At 33.1% G+C, this 15402-nt stretch overlaps 1 protein-coding gene across 1 annotated transcript in view; it reads right to left on the bottom strand.

Moving 5' to 3' along the window:
* ROBO3 (roundabout guidance receptor 3) overlaps window positions 1-15402 on the bottom strand; it is a 255098-nt gene that overhangs the window by 84553 nt on the left and 155143 nt on the right. Inside the window, exons 5-7 of the mRNA XM_053690485.1 lie at window positions 14321-14459; window positions 13664-13791; window positions 2338-2462 (exon numbers count right to left, since the gene is read on the bottom strand). Coding sequence (XP_053546460.1) covers window positions 2338-2462; window positions 13664-13791; window positions 14321-14459 — 392 coding nt within the window. The remainder of the gene's footprint in view (window positions 1-2337; window positions 2463-13663; window positions 13792-14320; window positions 14460-15402) is intronic.

Below are 15402 nucleotides of genomic sequence, written 5' to 3'. Positions count from 1 at the left end.
TGTAACACTAACGAGTCACATGACATCGGGGAGGGAAAACGGCTAATTGGCCCCAATTTGGACATTTCCACTTAGGAGTGTACTCACTTTTGTTGCCACTGGTTTAGACATTAATGGCGCTGTGTTGAGATATTTTGAGGGGACAGCAAATTTACACTGTTATACAGGCTGTACACTCATTACTTTACATTGAAGCAAAGTGTCATTTCTTCAGTGTTGTCACATGAAAAGATATAATAAATTTTTTACAAAAATGTGAGGGGTGTACTCACTTTTGTGAGATACTGTATATATAGGAAAAACATGGAGATAAAAAAGACAGGAAGGGTCTGATATTGTAGGTTTTAATACTCAGTGTAGTAGCCGTCAGCAGTTGTAGCATATATAGGTCATGTTAAAATTAATTTTACAAGTAACATTTAAAAAAAATTACAAGATCTGCTGCTGTAAATCAAGAAGTAACAATGTAATAGATTACTTGGACTTTATGGCTATTTTTTTTTTAGTTAATGTATATTTTTATAAATCATCTGGACCTTATGAACAAGGAAACCCTTCATAAAAAAGCTTTCTTTGTGAAAGGAACTATATATTGCAATCAGTAGCGTATTCACCATCAAGGCAACTGATGATGTCATCTGACCAAATCTGCTTTATAAATAGGAATGAAAAATGTGTCTAGGAACTTGAGTTTCCTTATTAGTCATGGCACTTTCTGAAGAAATCCAAAATATTACAGATGAAAGACATCAGCACACACTGTATCTTTTGACCCTATAAATGCTATCTCATTTTAATATATACGTAGAAATAGCAAAATCTGCAACTGCTAGTAAACGTCAGTTAAATAAAAGTATAACATTTGGGATTTTAACCTACCACAAAAAAAAGTGTGAGACTGGGACTTGGGTGGGGTTGTGTTTAAAGCGTGAAACATAACATGAAGGATTTGGCTAGGATCCCTATAAAATGTCAGCACTTGGTTGGGCAGTTATGGTTTGCACAGTCATGGTTACTTGTGGGTCCCTGCACAGAACAGTATAGACTGCTATAGTGATATCTTATTGTTTGCAGACAAGAACAGAATATGCTGCATTTAAAGAGACATGGTATACTAGATTTTCCTTGGCATAAATGTTTTGTAGATAATCCATTTATACAGCCATCTGGGGGTGTTTTAGTAACAATGTATACTTTTGCTTATTTTTAAATAACATTGAACCAAACCCCAAAGTATCAGATGTAGATTTATGTCTACAGATTCCTGCTTGCTCCTGTTTGTGTAATGGGTCTTTTCATATACAGAGGAGGGTCTGCTTTACCTGCTTTCTCAGCCCATTTCAGTGGGTGTCCCAGCCTAACCTCGTCAACATTGCTAAATTGGGAGCTTCTGAGTAAGTTTTTAAAAGGTTTTATACTGGATTTTTAGATTAGCATTTGTGCCTATTCTTCTTTATAGTAGTGTCTATTACATGAACTTTGGTGTATACTGTCCCTTTAGAGACCAGTTTGTCATATTAAAATAATGACTTATCTTTTATAAAGCACTTTTCATCCTTTGCCTGAAAGTGCTAAAACATGCTTATAGTCAATCTGGGGCTGATACAGGGTTAAATTATGGGTACACACATTTGGAAGGAAGTAGAAAGCAAGGGAGACAATGTTGCCTTCGATTATTTCAAGCAAAGGATGGAAGTGAGTTAAAAAGAGTTAAAGGGATACTAAACCCCAAAAAAATCTTTCATGATTCAGATAGAACATACATTATTAAGCAACTTTCTAATTTACTCCAATTTTCATTTTTTTCATTCTCTTGGTATCCTTATTTGAAAAGCAGGAATGTAAGCTTAGCAGCCGGCCCATTTTTGGTCCAGCACCTGGGTAGCAGTGGCTAATTGTAGCCACCAATCAGAAAGCACTAGCCAGGGTCTGAACCAAAAATGGTCCGGCTGCTAATCTTAGATTACTGCTTTTTCAAATAAAGATACCAAGAGAACAAAGAAAAATTGATAATAGGAGTAAATTAGAAAGTTGCTTAAAATTGTATACGCTATATAAATCATGATAGAAAAAAAAAATGGGTTTAGTATCCCTTTAAGTGATTGTTATAAGCTGGCTTTCGATGCTGCAGTTTGTTTTTTTCTTTTTTGAAACCTTCCTGTAAATACTTAAATATAACCAAATTAATGTATCTTCATTTAGTATACAAATACAAATAAACAAACTAAACTCTAATTTCTAATATTGTTGTTTGATGAATATGTTCATATCCAACAGAAACATAGTTACATTGGGTTACCTCAATATCACTTTGTCAGATAAATTAAGTGTTTTTACCTGGCTTCCTTCTTTCTGCCAAAATACAGCTGGCGGTGGGTTTCCTTTAGTTTCACACTGAAATGTCACAGAACGTCCCTGTACTACTATTTGGTCTCGAGGACGGGTCACCAGTTGAGGAGGAACTGGAACACAATATAATTTATTTGGGGACAAAGTTTAAGCAAAACAATTACATTTACAATAGACAAACAAAATATATTTTTCATGGAGTAGATAACTTTAGCAAAGTGTGTTCTGAATAGTGTTTTTTAAAGATGGGCTAGAAATGTACAATACATTTTATAAAAGATCATTATTAAAATGTACAGATAACAGTCTCTTCAATTATCAAACGTAAAATGGTAAAAGTGTATCAGCCATAAACAAAGAAACAGCTATATGCAGTCAGAGGGGTAAATTTATTAAAGTCTGGCGGACATGATACGCTGTAGATCCTTTTATATAGCCCATCTGGGAGTGTTTTTGTAACAATGTATACTTTTTCTCATTTTTTTAATAACATTGTGGTGATTTTCCGACTCCTAACCAACCCCCACAGTGTCAGATGTATAGATACTTTTACAGACTCCTGCTGGAGTGTCTGCTCTTCTTGTTTTCCTAGCTCCTTTCAGTGGGTGTCCCAGCCTAACCTCATCAACATTGCTAAACTTGGAGCTTCTAAGTAAGTTTTTAAAATGTTTTATACTAATTTTTAGATCAGTATTTGTGCATATTCTTCTTTATTTAAATGTATTTTACATGCAATTATATGAAGATTGGTGTACACTGTCCTTTTAAACGTCACTATACTAGCTTTTTAGTAGTGCTGTTACTACAGTGGTTTCTGGTTAATTTAATTGTGGGCTTGTGCAGATAGCCCCAGTGACATGAACATGTAATAATGTAATACTAAAAGGCAAAAAGGTTGTGTGTGTATGTATGTGTGTGTGTATGTATGTGTGTGTGTATGTATGTATGTGTATATGTGTTTTATATAGATGTGTGTGTGTGTGTGTGTGTGTGTGTGTGTGTGTGTGTGTATGTATGTATGTGTATATGTGTTTTTGTATTTATATATATATATATATATATATATATATATATATATATATATATATATGTGTGTGTGTGTGTGTATGTATATGTGTGTATATGAATGTGTGTTTTTAAATATATGTGTGTGTGCATGTATATGCGTGTATATGTATGCGTGTTTTTATATATATGTATGTATGTGTGTGTGTTTATGTATGTATGTGTGTGTGTGTATATATGTATGTGTGTTTTTATATATGTATGTGTGTGTATGTATGTATGTATGTATGTGTGTGTATATGTGTTTTTATATACATGTATGTACGTGTGTCTGAATGTATGTGTGTGTATATGTATGTATGTGTGTGTATGTGTGTATAAATGTGCGTGTGTATATGTATGTATGTGTGTTTTTATATATATGTATGTATGTGTGTGTATACGTATGTATGTGTGTGCGTGTGTATGTGTGTATGTATGTGTGTATATATGTGCGTTTGTATGTATGTGAATGTATGTATGTATGCATTTGTTTGATTATGTATGTATGGGTGTATGTATGCATTTGTGTGATTATGTATGTATGCATTTGTGTGATTATGTATCTATGCATTTGTGTGATTATCTTTGTATGTGTGGTGTATATGTGTGTATGTATGTGTGTATGTATGTGTGTATGTATGTATGTATGTGTATATGTGTGGATATGTTTGTGTGTGTGCCAATATAGGTTTGTTTATAGAGGAAGCAAAGATGGGATTGAATGATAGATAAAAAAGATAAAGGTCTACATATTGCTAGATAGACAGATAAGTAGATAGATATTTGCATATACTAGTCAGTGTTTATATCTTATATATTTTCTGTTTATTTAATCTATAAATAGTATAAATACACAACCCAGACAAATGCTTTAATACTATACAAATGCAAATCCAATACCCCAGTCACCTTGTACTTTTTGTTCTCCCATCAAACTAACAATGAATTCTTTTTCTAAAGGTTGTAAAGTATTTGTGGGACTCCGGATACTAATTGACTGCTGTAGGTTTGCTATTCTTATGCTGATTACAGCAGATTCTTCCCTAATGAACATATGGATTAATCCATACCCTGAATATTGATGAGAGCTCAATAAATCAACTGTAAGGTGTTTTCATTTTGGAGAAAGAAGACCTGCTGATATTTGTCAATGAATTCCATGAGGTGTTATAAAACCTGCACCTAGGGGGTGAAATGTCATGCAATGACTCTTTCAGTGTGGTATGAAAGGCTGGTTACAAATTGTATCTCAGCTCTAAACTAAAAGAAGAAAAATAAATAATAACCAAAAAAAGCATCAATGTCTCTCTAACCTTAAAGGAAAATTCTAGTCAAAATTAAACTTTCATGATTCAGACAGAGCATGCAATTTTAAGCAACGTTCTAATTTACTCCTATTATCAATTTTTCTTCATTCTCTTGGTATCTTTATTTGAATGTAAGCTTAGAAATCACCCATTTTTAGTTCTGCACCTGGGTATTATTATTATTATTATCAGGTATTTGTAAGTTATGTCTATTTCCACTCCCCCTGTACCATGTGACAGCAATCAGCCAATCACAAATGCATATACGTATAGTCTGTGAATTCTTGCACATGCTCAGTAGGAGCTGGTGACTCAAAAAGTGTAAATATAAAAAGACTTTGCACATTTTTTTAATGGATGTAAATTGGAAAGTTGTTTATAATTGCATGCTCTATCTGAACCATTAAAGTTTAATTTGACCTGAGTGTCCCTTTAAAATTGCATGCACTATCTGAATCATGAAAGTTTAATTTTGACTACTCCGCTCATTTGACAGCAAAGTGCTCCTGACTTATAGAAACATAAAATGTGTCAGAACCATTCGGCCCATCTAGTCTGCTCAATTTTCTGAATATTTCCATTAGTTCCTGACCTTATCTTATATCTAGTATAGCCTTATGCCTATACCATGTATGTTTAAACTCCTTCACTGTCTCTACTACTTCTGTTGGATGGCTATTTTACCATGAATCATCTACCCTCTGTAAAGAGAGTGTTTTTTGATGTTTTTAATTTGAAATGTACCTTGGTGTCCTTCACTAAGGTCTGTACTTTGGAAAATGTCTGCCACAGCCTTGGTCCATGCCTATCCTTGGTGAGTACTATTATAAAGAATTGCTATTTGGTGACCTTTTTATAATTGGACTTGATTTTTCCTTTTCCACAAGTAACAAGTTAAATGATTGTCCAGATCCAACAAGTAGACACTAACATAATGCCACAAGGAAATTTCTAGCACATAATCCATGCAATTTTTAATTAAAAAGCTCAGTTTCCTCATATTATTTCAAGAGTGGGATTTCTTAATCTGTTTTAAAAAAATATTAAATTCTATTTTCAACAAATTTATATTTGGACATGTCAGTCCAACTAATCACTTGCTGCATCATTCATCTGAATTCTTGGCAGACATTACTGACTCTCCTTAGATCAAGAGCAGTGGTTTCCAAAATGTTCACATTTGAACACACATAAAAAATGCAAATTGAATATATACAGCCAATGTGACTCACTGTGTGTCACTAAAACCTATTAAAAAATGATAGTTTACGCTCCAATACGCATAACATGCACAAGTCAAAATCTTTTTGCCTTGGGTCCTAATTCCATGTGACATTCTTTACTAAATTCAGTTGGAATAATATAAATAAAGGGACATTGTACACTAGATTCTTCTTTGCATAATTGTTTTGTAGATAATCCATGTATAAAGCCCATCTGGGAGTGTTTTTGAAAAATGTATAGTTTTGCTTATTTTTAAATAAAATGGTGCTGATTTTAAGACTCCTAACCAAGCCCCAACGTTTTAGATGTATACTGATGTATACAGAATTCAGATTGCTTCTGTTTGTATAATTAGGCTTTTCATATGCAGGGGAGGGAGGATGGTCTGCTCTCAGCCCATTTCACTGGGTGTTCCAGCCTAACATAATCAACAGTCCTAAACTAAGAGCTTCTAAGTAAGTTTTTAAAAGGTTTCTAATTTAATTTTTATATCAGTGTCTGTGCATATTATTCTTTATAGTAGTGTCTATTACATGCAGTTAAATGAAAATTGGTGTATACTGTCCCTTTAAAAATGCAATGGCTGTGTGGTGTGTGTTTGGGTGAAAATGACAAATCTAAATCAGAGAAAAGTCCTAAGTTTCTAATAAATGTCCTTTGCTATAGATTTTCAAGTTCACTACGCCTATTACATTACATACCTAAACATTACATTAAAGGGACACTGAATTTGTTATATAAGTAGCAGAGTAATAAATGTGGTGGAAATTAATCCTGTAAGTTTATTTTTGCAACTGCTATAGCTAATTCTGCCATTTGAAACCACCACCCATAAGTCCTTGCTTTTGTGTATAGAGAGAGACGGGTAAAATATGCAGGTTTGCTATTTCTGCAAGCTCAGCCTATTTGAACAGCATGTTCTAGAAAACCATGGATGGTTGGTTTCAATTAATAAATCCAGCAATTCCAAATACAAAAATAAACTCAAGGAGCAATTTACAATCTTGCAGCTGGTTTAGTAAGTGGAATCCAATTTATAGTATAGTGTCCCTTTAAACTGGGCCAAATTTAAACAAAAAAATGCACAAATTGAAAAGCATATTTTAAGATAAAAATGTGTGAGAATTATTCATTAGAGAATAATGGTGTTGATCTGACACTAAAAAAGAGACACATATTGAATCTAAACTATAGCTCTTTATTGAGTACCCTATACTTTTACAATACCCTCCCTTCATCCAGATTAAAGGTATATGAAAAACAATAGAGATTTTTGTAGGTTAATTATTAATGAAGAACTTGCTCTTTAGTAGTCCACATTCAACCTGCTTCAAAGGAAAGGAAAGAGACCATAAAATGCTCGCATGAGCAAGTCAGATACCCAGATTATGATTACTCAGGTATCAGGAAACTCGTTCAGTTCTCAGTCCTTTTGACTCTTTACAACTTCAAACAAAAACCACTCAGAAGATTCAAAAGTGACCCATCAAATCAGCACTGCTTTTATTTCAGCACAGAAGCCACTTTTCTGTAGATAAGAAAGTGCTGGCTTTACAGTGGCAGGAAACTGATTTGTATTAGCTGTCTGGATTAAGTATGACATAAACTGTATAAAAATATGATCTCAGCTCATAAGCACAGCTGATAGTATTTTACTTACAAAGATAAAATCTGCATTCTTGCTTAGCCCTGCAAGGATTGAACAATCTGATATTGTGTTAACATGTTTGCTAAGAACACAAAAGCAGTGAGACTTTTTTAAATCATCTGTAGCATTAAATGGACGTTCTAGTGTAAAATAATGTGTTGTCTTTTGTTTGAACGTTTTTTTTTCTCCAAAATTTCCTTCCCTCGCTCTGTGGTTTACCACTGATAATTGTTTAAAGGGACATTAACCCCCATTTTTTCTTTCATGATCCAGAGAGAGTGTGCAATTTAAAACAACTTTCCAATTTACTTCTATTATCTCATCTTTTTTGTTCTTTTAAGATTCTTTGATGAAAGCATACCTAGATAGGCTGCTAATTGGTGGCTCTACATATATGCAACACTTACTGGGTTACCTAGTGCATTGCCATTTCTTCAACAAAGGATACCAAGAGAATAAAGCAAATTAGATAATAGAAGAAAATTAGAAAGTTGTTTAAAATTGTACTCTCTATCTGAATCATGAAATAAAAAAATCTGGGTTTCATACCCCTTTAAACGCAGTCAACGTTAAGCACCCGATTCACTTCTGCGCTGCTCCAGATGATACAACTAGTAATTGGAGCACACACAAATACATTTTATAGTTAGCAGATGAATCATGATCTGGAGGTTTGTGGAAGCAAACTTCATTCTCAGCTTTCACTGTGTAGTTAACAACTTAGGGGGCGTGAAATGAAACACATGGGGCCGATTTACCAATGTCTGGCGGACATGATACGCTGTCTGCATTTAACATTGCACAAGCAGTTCGCCGCTAGCAGATTCGCCGCTAGCAGGGGGTGTCAATCAACCCAATTGTATAGGATCGAGCAGATTGATGTCCACCGCCTCAGACGCAGCGGACCAGTTAAGGAGCAGCGGTCTTAAGACCACTGCTTCTTAACTACTGTTTCCGGGAAGCCTGAAGGCTCCCGAGGAAAAAGGGGCATCAGGGGCCATTCGGCCCTTGATAAATCGGCCCCATAGAAAGAAGGGAATAGAGCTTTTTTCCCACTAAAAAATAATTTAAATGGATATTAAACAGTATTGGATTGTAATATACAATATTTAAATATGTGTAGTTAAAAAAATTTGCAATCCTCCTATTTAACACCATGTTTTAACCTGTTTCCTCTTATCTATCTTTCCTACTGAGGACAATTAGGGACAGATATAAAACCGGCAATAAATGAGACTGTCCATAGGACTCTCTAAATTTGTAAATACATAAAACATTGTTGCAAGCACTGCTGCCGGATGGCAAAAGACACAGGCACCCTCCTAATCTTACCTAGGATTACTCTTTAACAAAGAATACCAAGAGAACTGAGCAAAGCTGATAAGTCAATTAGAACGTTTTTTTTAAATTGAATTCTCTATCCAATGACTTTAATGTCCCTTCAAAATGCTACAATTTACCTATATTTTCAGCAAATACATCATATGTTTTCGTTTCTACACTTAAAATGTCAAATGCATTTCATTATGAAAACATAATATAACTTATTAGGTCCAATCTTGCCACATATGAGGATGTACCATACATACATCAAAGGACATCTAGGGAAAAGGTGTAAGAATGCATATAACAAATGTTTTGAGATATTTTTATAGTAATATGACTTTCAAGGTGCAATTCTCCTAAAATAATAATAATAATATATACTGTATATATATATATATATATATATATATATATATATAGTGTAATCAGTGGGAAAGGATTCCAATACGGTAAGGCTATTTTTAGTGTAGACTGTCCCTTTAAGATAGCCTGTGTGGAATGTATAGTGTCAGTCGTGATTCAGATTACGTCTTACAAACTTCCACTAAGAGAAACAGTTATAGCTTTTACTAGAAGCATATTTGCTAATACAAATATACTGCAAAAACAACGTCTCTACTCAAAATTAAAATTAAACTGCATACATTTTAGTTTTCACTATAATGTCCCTTAAAGGGATACTAAACCCAATTTTTTTATTTCATGATTCAGATAGAGCATGAGATTTTAAGCACCTTTCTAATTTACTCCTATTATCAATTTTTCTTTGTTCTCATGCTATCTTGATCTGAAAAAGCAGTACTGTAAGCTTTAGAGCCGGACCATTTTTTGTTCAGCACCTGGGTAGCACTTGCTGATTTGTGGCTAAATGTAGCAAACCAATTAGCAAGCTCTACCAAGGTGCTGAACTAAAAATGGGCCGGCTCCTAACTTTTATTACTGCTTTTTCAAATCAAGATAGCAAGAGAACAACGAAAAATTGATAATAGGAGTAAATTAGAAAGTTGCTTAAAATTGCATGCTCTATCTAAATCATGAAAGAAAAAATGTGGGGTTAGTATCCCTTTAAAATGATGGTAAACTCCCCCCTTTATATAAACAGATCTGGAATATTAGTGATATTTTAGATGGATTTTCATTCATCAGTTGTAATAAAGATGAGCTATAACTTACTTTTTAATATAATTATGAAATGCAAATGCCCCAAATTCCGCCGCCCACTTCAAAAGTCAATTGTTCTGTGAGCTAACGGTCTGAATTGTTCTCCAATCAATGATCTAGCTACAACAAAAGGTGCCTAATGGGGAGAGTAATGATTGGATAACAGTTCAAACCATTAGCTCACAGAAAAATTGACTTTTGAAGTCAGTGGGGAGCTCGGGGTATTAGAATTTCATATCTATATAAAAGTAAGTTATAGCGCATCTTTATTACAACTGATTAATTAAACTCCATCTAAAATATCACTAACATTACAGATAAAGGGGAAAGGTTACCATCACTTTAAGAGCAGAGATAATTTTTAATACAAGTATTTTTGTAAACACCAGTTTATGACATTTCTATTTGAAATTAATAAATTTCAAATGTAAATAGTAGGTTTATTTTAGTAATAGATTGTAGTATTTAATTAGGGAAATGCACCTTTCTAGTACCAAAACATGCAATTAGTAACACCAATAAACATATAAACATGCATGTAATGAGATGGAATGGATACTTACAGAATGGGCCAACTGGAACAACAAGAAAAAAATAAAATAAAAAATAAAACAAAACAAAATAAGCATGAAATGAATTGATATTTTATGAGAGCTTTAATATGCTATTGTGAAAAAGTATCTAAATGATTCTATGACAAATGTATCACTGTTACAATCACAACTACACATATGAATATGTTAAATTAGGTGAAAGTGAGTACATTATTATAACACATATATGAATTGTGTTTTACATAATTTCAGCTCCTTCTTAAAGGGACAATAAACACCTTGAAATTACAACATTTGTCTGCAGTCTTCTAATATACTAAAGGGACACTGAACCCAGATTTTTTTCTTTTGTGATTCATATAGAGCATGACATTTTAAGCAACTTTCTAATTTACCCTATTACCAAATTTTCTTTATTCTCTTGGTATCTTTATTTGAAATGCAAGAATGTAAGTTTAGATGCCGGCCCATTTGTGGTGAACAACCTGGGTTGTCCTTGCTGATTGGTGGATAAATTCATCCAATCAAAAAGTGCTGTCCAGAGACTGAACCAAGAAAAAAGCTTAGATTCCTTCTTTTTCAAATAAAGATAGCAAGAGAACAAAAAAAATTGATAATAGTTGTAAAATAGAAAGTTGCTTAAAATTGCATGCTCTATCTAAATCACGAAAGAAAAAATTTGGATTCAGTGTCCCTTTAACATATCTGCAGTCTGAATGTTATTCGAACAGTCAAACACATTGTTTGTTGCAGCAGTTTTTTCAGTGGTCAAACGCCACCCAGAAAACAAGGTTTGCCACTGTCAATGTGTTAACCACATTTTCATTGTTTCACTTAGACTGAAATGTAATACAGATATGTAGTAAAGTTAAGCTTGCAAAATTACATTGCAAAGATGTTCTACTATGTATAATTATATATATATAGTATTTTACACTATCTCAAAGTGTTTACTGTCCCTTTAACTAAAGAGAACTAAAGTCAATTATCTTCATAATATTTAGAGCAGAGCTTTGAAATGTATTCATGGTTCAATCCTGCCCTTAAAGGGACAGTCAACACCAAAATTGTTATGGTTTAAAAAGATAGATGCTTTGCACAACCAACATTGTTTTCTTAATATACTTTATAACATTTAAACCTCTAAATTTCTACCCGTTTGTAAGCACCTACAGAAAGCCTCTTATAACATGCTTTTTTATTAGTTTTTCACAACAAGACAAGGCTAATTCATATGTACCATATAGATAACATTGTGCTCACGCCCGTGGGTTATGGATGACATTGCACTAATTGGCTAAAATGCACGTCAATAGATAATAAATAAAAAGTCATGTGATCAGGGGGCAGTCTGCAGAGGCTTAGATAAAAGGTAATCACAGAGGTTAAAAGTATACTAATATAATCATTTGGCTGTGCAAAACTGGGGAATGGGTAATACAGGGATTATCTATCTTTTTAAACAATAACATTTTTGGAGTTGACTGTCCCTTTAATAAGAATACATTTTTAGCAAACACAAGAATTTCAATGTTTTATAAAATTGTTAAAATATTGCTCAAAATACAATTTTAAACTGTAAACACATTTGTATATAAGATATGCCAAGCAGAATATCTGTTCATGGTTGCAATTAAAGGGACATTAGACCAAATTTTTTCTTTCATTATTCAGATAGAGAATAACATTTTAAACAACTTTCTAATTTACTTCTATTATCTAATTTGCTTTGTTCTCTTGATATTATTTCCTGAAAAGCATATCTAGATAGGCTCAGTAGCTTCTGATTGGTGGCTGCACATAGATGCCTCATGTGATTGGCTCATCCATGTGCCTTGCTATTTCTTTTACTAAGGATATCTAAAGAATGAAGCAAATTTGATAATAGAAGTAAATTGGAATGTTGTTTAAAATTGTATTCTCTGTCTGAATAATGAAATAAAAATGTTGGGTTTAATGTCCCTTTAAGTGTTTTAAACATTGTATATAATGTTAATTAAAGTGAACACAAAATGACAGGGAATGGTTATTTGCATGTGTGGCATGAACTGAGCTTGTTAGGAATAACAAATATTACCGTCAGAAGTACAAGGTAGTGATCACTAGTAATGCATTGATTGGTCTTAATGTTAGTTCTTCTTTCTCATTGGCTACTTATTTTTGGTGCCATGATGGCACATTTACTGCATTAGAAACTTGGATAGAGTAACTAATTCTAACAAACAATCTTTCCATTAATTTAAATGATATCACTGAAGAAACCAAACATATTCAAGCTATCTTTAAAGCTTTTGCACAACAAACGCTAAAAGACTGATATCTACTAGTCTAATAGGATGACACGTTTTGCTATTAGATTCAGATGCAGTGCAGACAAAATTTACGAGTAACTGAAGAGTTTTTAGAAAGTTAAAAAAAAAAAACTATATTTAAAGGGATATGAGCATTTTCTTTCATGATTTAGATACAGCATTTAATTTTAAACAACTTTAACAATTTATTTATATTATCTAATTTCCTTTTTTCTCTTGGTATCCTTTGTTAAAAAGCATACCTAGATAGACATAGGAGCTGGAAGCTAGGTAATGATTAGTGGTTGCACGTATATGCCTCGTCATTGGCTTGCGTTCATCTAGCTACCAGTAGTGCATTGCTGCTCCTTCAATAATGGATACCAAGAGAATGAAAGGAAATTGATATTAGAAGTAAATTGGAATGTTTCTTAAAAATGCATGCTTTATCTGAATCATGAAAAAAATGTATTTGGTTTCATGTCCCTTTAAATATGAGCAGGCCTGTTTTCAACAAATAGTTAAAGATATAAGGTATACTTTTTAAGTGAAACATACTATTGCTAAACAAACTACATATATGGGCAAAATATTAATAAAACATACCTCAATATAAATTTAGATCACTCTTGACATATTTACATAACATAAAAAGTATATAATCATCTTTTATAGGATACTAGTTTCAGATTTATAAAGTGCTACAGTATATATAACTAACTGGTGGATAGGCTAAATGTATATCTTGAGTCTTACCATGAACTGATAGGGTTCCGGAAGCCTCGGATTTGCCAACACTATTTTCAGTTATACAAGTGTATGTTCCTTCATCCTCTGCTGTCACTCGAGAGATCCGCAAAGTGTTGTCACTCCGAATTTCATACCTTTAAAGTGAATATTAGTTTGCATTGAAACATAAGATTTATGTATAATGTATTTGAAAAAAAAGTGTTCATTTTATTGAGAAGATCACAAAATAATCAGTTTACTTTCATTGATTTAAAGGGACACTGTACCCAAATTTTTTCTTTTGTAATTCAGAAAGAGCATGCAATTTTAAGCAACTTTCTAATTTACTCCTATTATCAATTTTTCTTCGTTCTCTTGCTATCATTATTTGAAAAAGAAGGCACCTAAGCATTTTTTGGGTTTCAGTACTCTGGACAGCACTTTTTTATTGGTGGATGGATTTATCCACCAATCAGCAAGGACAACCTAGGTTGTTCACCAAAAATGGGCCGGCATCTAAACTTACATTCTTGCATTTCAAATAAAGATACCAAGAGAATGAAGAAAATTTGATAATAGGAGTAAATTAGAAAGTTGCTTAAAATTTCATGCTCAATCTTAATCACGAAAGAAAATTTTTGGGTACAGTGTCCCTTTAATTTTCCAAACATTAGTACCACTCACCTTCCTCGTGGTAGGTCTCCTTCTTCTTTACGCCAACGAGCTGTAGGTACAGGGTCACCCTGTACCTCACATTGGAAGTCTACCACATCATCTGCTAGGACAACCTGATTTATGGGCCGTTTTATAAAAGTTGGACGCTCTGACAACACAGTACATATGGGTAAAATTAATAAATATATAGGTCAACACAAAAATATACTGATATAAACAGTGTTCCAAATTAAGGTCATAGATACATATATACACTTTGTTCTAAACACATTACTCAGTAAAGCCAATTATGTTATCATTTGCATGTCTAAAAACAGATCATTAATTCTACTCCTAGCACAAAATCCTACACAAATACATAATCCTTACTGAATTTGACTATTAGTGGGCAGCTGATGCAAAAATATACGCAGAGTTAAACAAAACAACCATAAAAATCTTGCTTTGTCCTCTTTTGGAAGTTATTTGTACAATTTTCTGTCATGGATATTAAAGAGCACCAATCAAACATATTGACTTTATTGCTTGTAAAAAAATAAAAAAAAATAAAGTAAAAGCTGTTCAAATTTAAATTAATTTTCCAGTATCAATTATGCATTTTCTACTAATGAACTTTTTTTTTATAGTTAATTCCTACTAATGCTAGTAATTAAAAATTAATAGTAAGTGCTTATCAGCAGATGAAGGTTTTGTAGAAAGTACACAACCGATAAAGTTGTAATTTAAATTTACAAAGCTTTTCCTTTGTCTTGTATGCAAAAATATCTTTAGATGCTGCTATTTGATATGAATGACAGCAACTTGTGGTGCACTAAGTCCCTTTAATGATCAGTGACACTAAGGGCTCCATTTAACATAGGTTGAATGGACATGGTTCGCTAAGCAACGAGCGGCTGCTTGTGCAATACCGCCCCCTGCTTGCTGGCAGCCAATCAGTCAAGAGCAAGGGCTGTCAATCATCCTGATTGGATCGGGATGATTTAACCCTACCACACTTTAGGTGGTGGAGAGTGTAAAGTGATTGTAAACTTAAAGGGACAGTCTACACCAGAATTTGTATTGTTTTAAAAGGTAGATAATACCTTTATTAC

This window comes from Bombina bombina, chromosome 8 (assembly GCF_027579735.1).
Source record: "Bombina bombina isolate aBomBom1 chromosome 8, aBomBom1.pri, whole genome shotgun sequence".
NCBI lineage: Eukaryota > Metazoa > Chordata > Amphibia > Anura > Bombinatoridae > Bombina > Bombina bombina.
The sequence above is the reverse complement of the archived record's forward strand: the minus strand, read 5'-3'. Positions and strand labels throughout refer to the sequence as shown.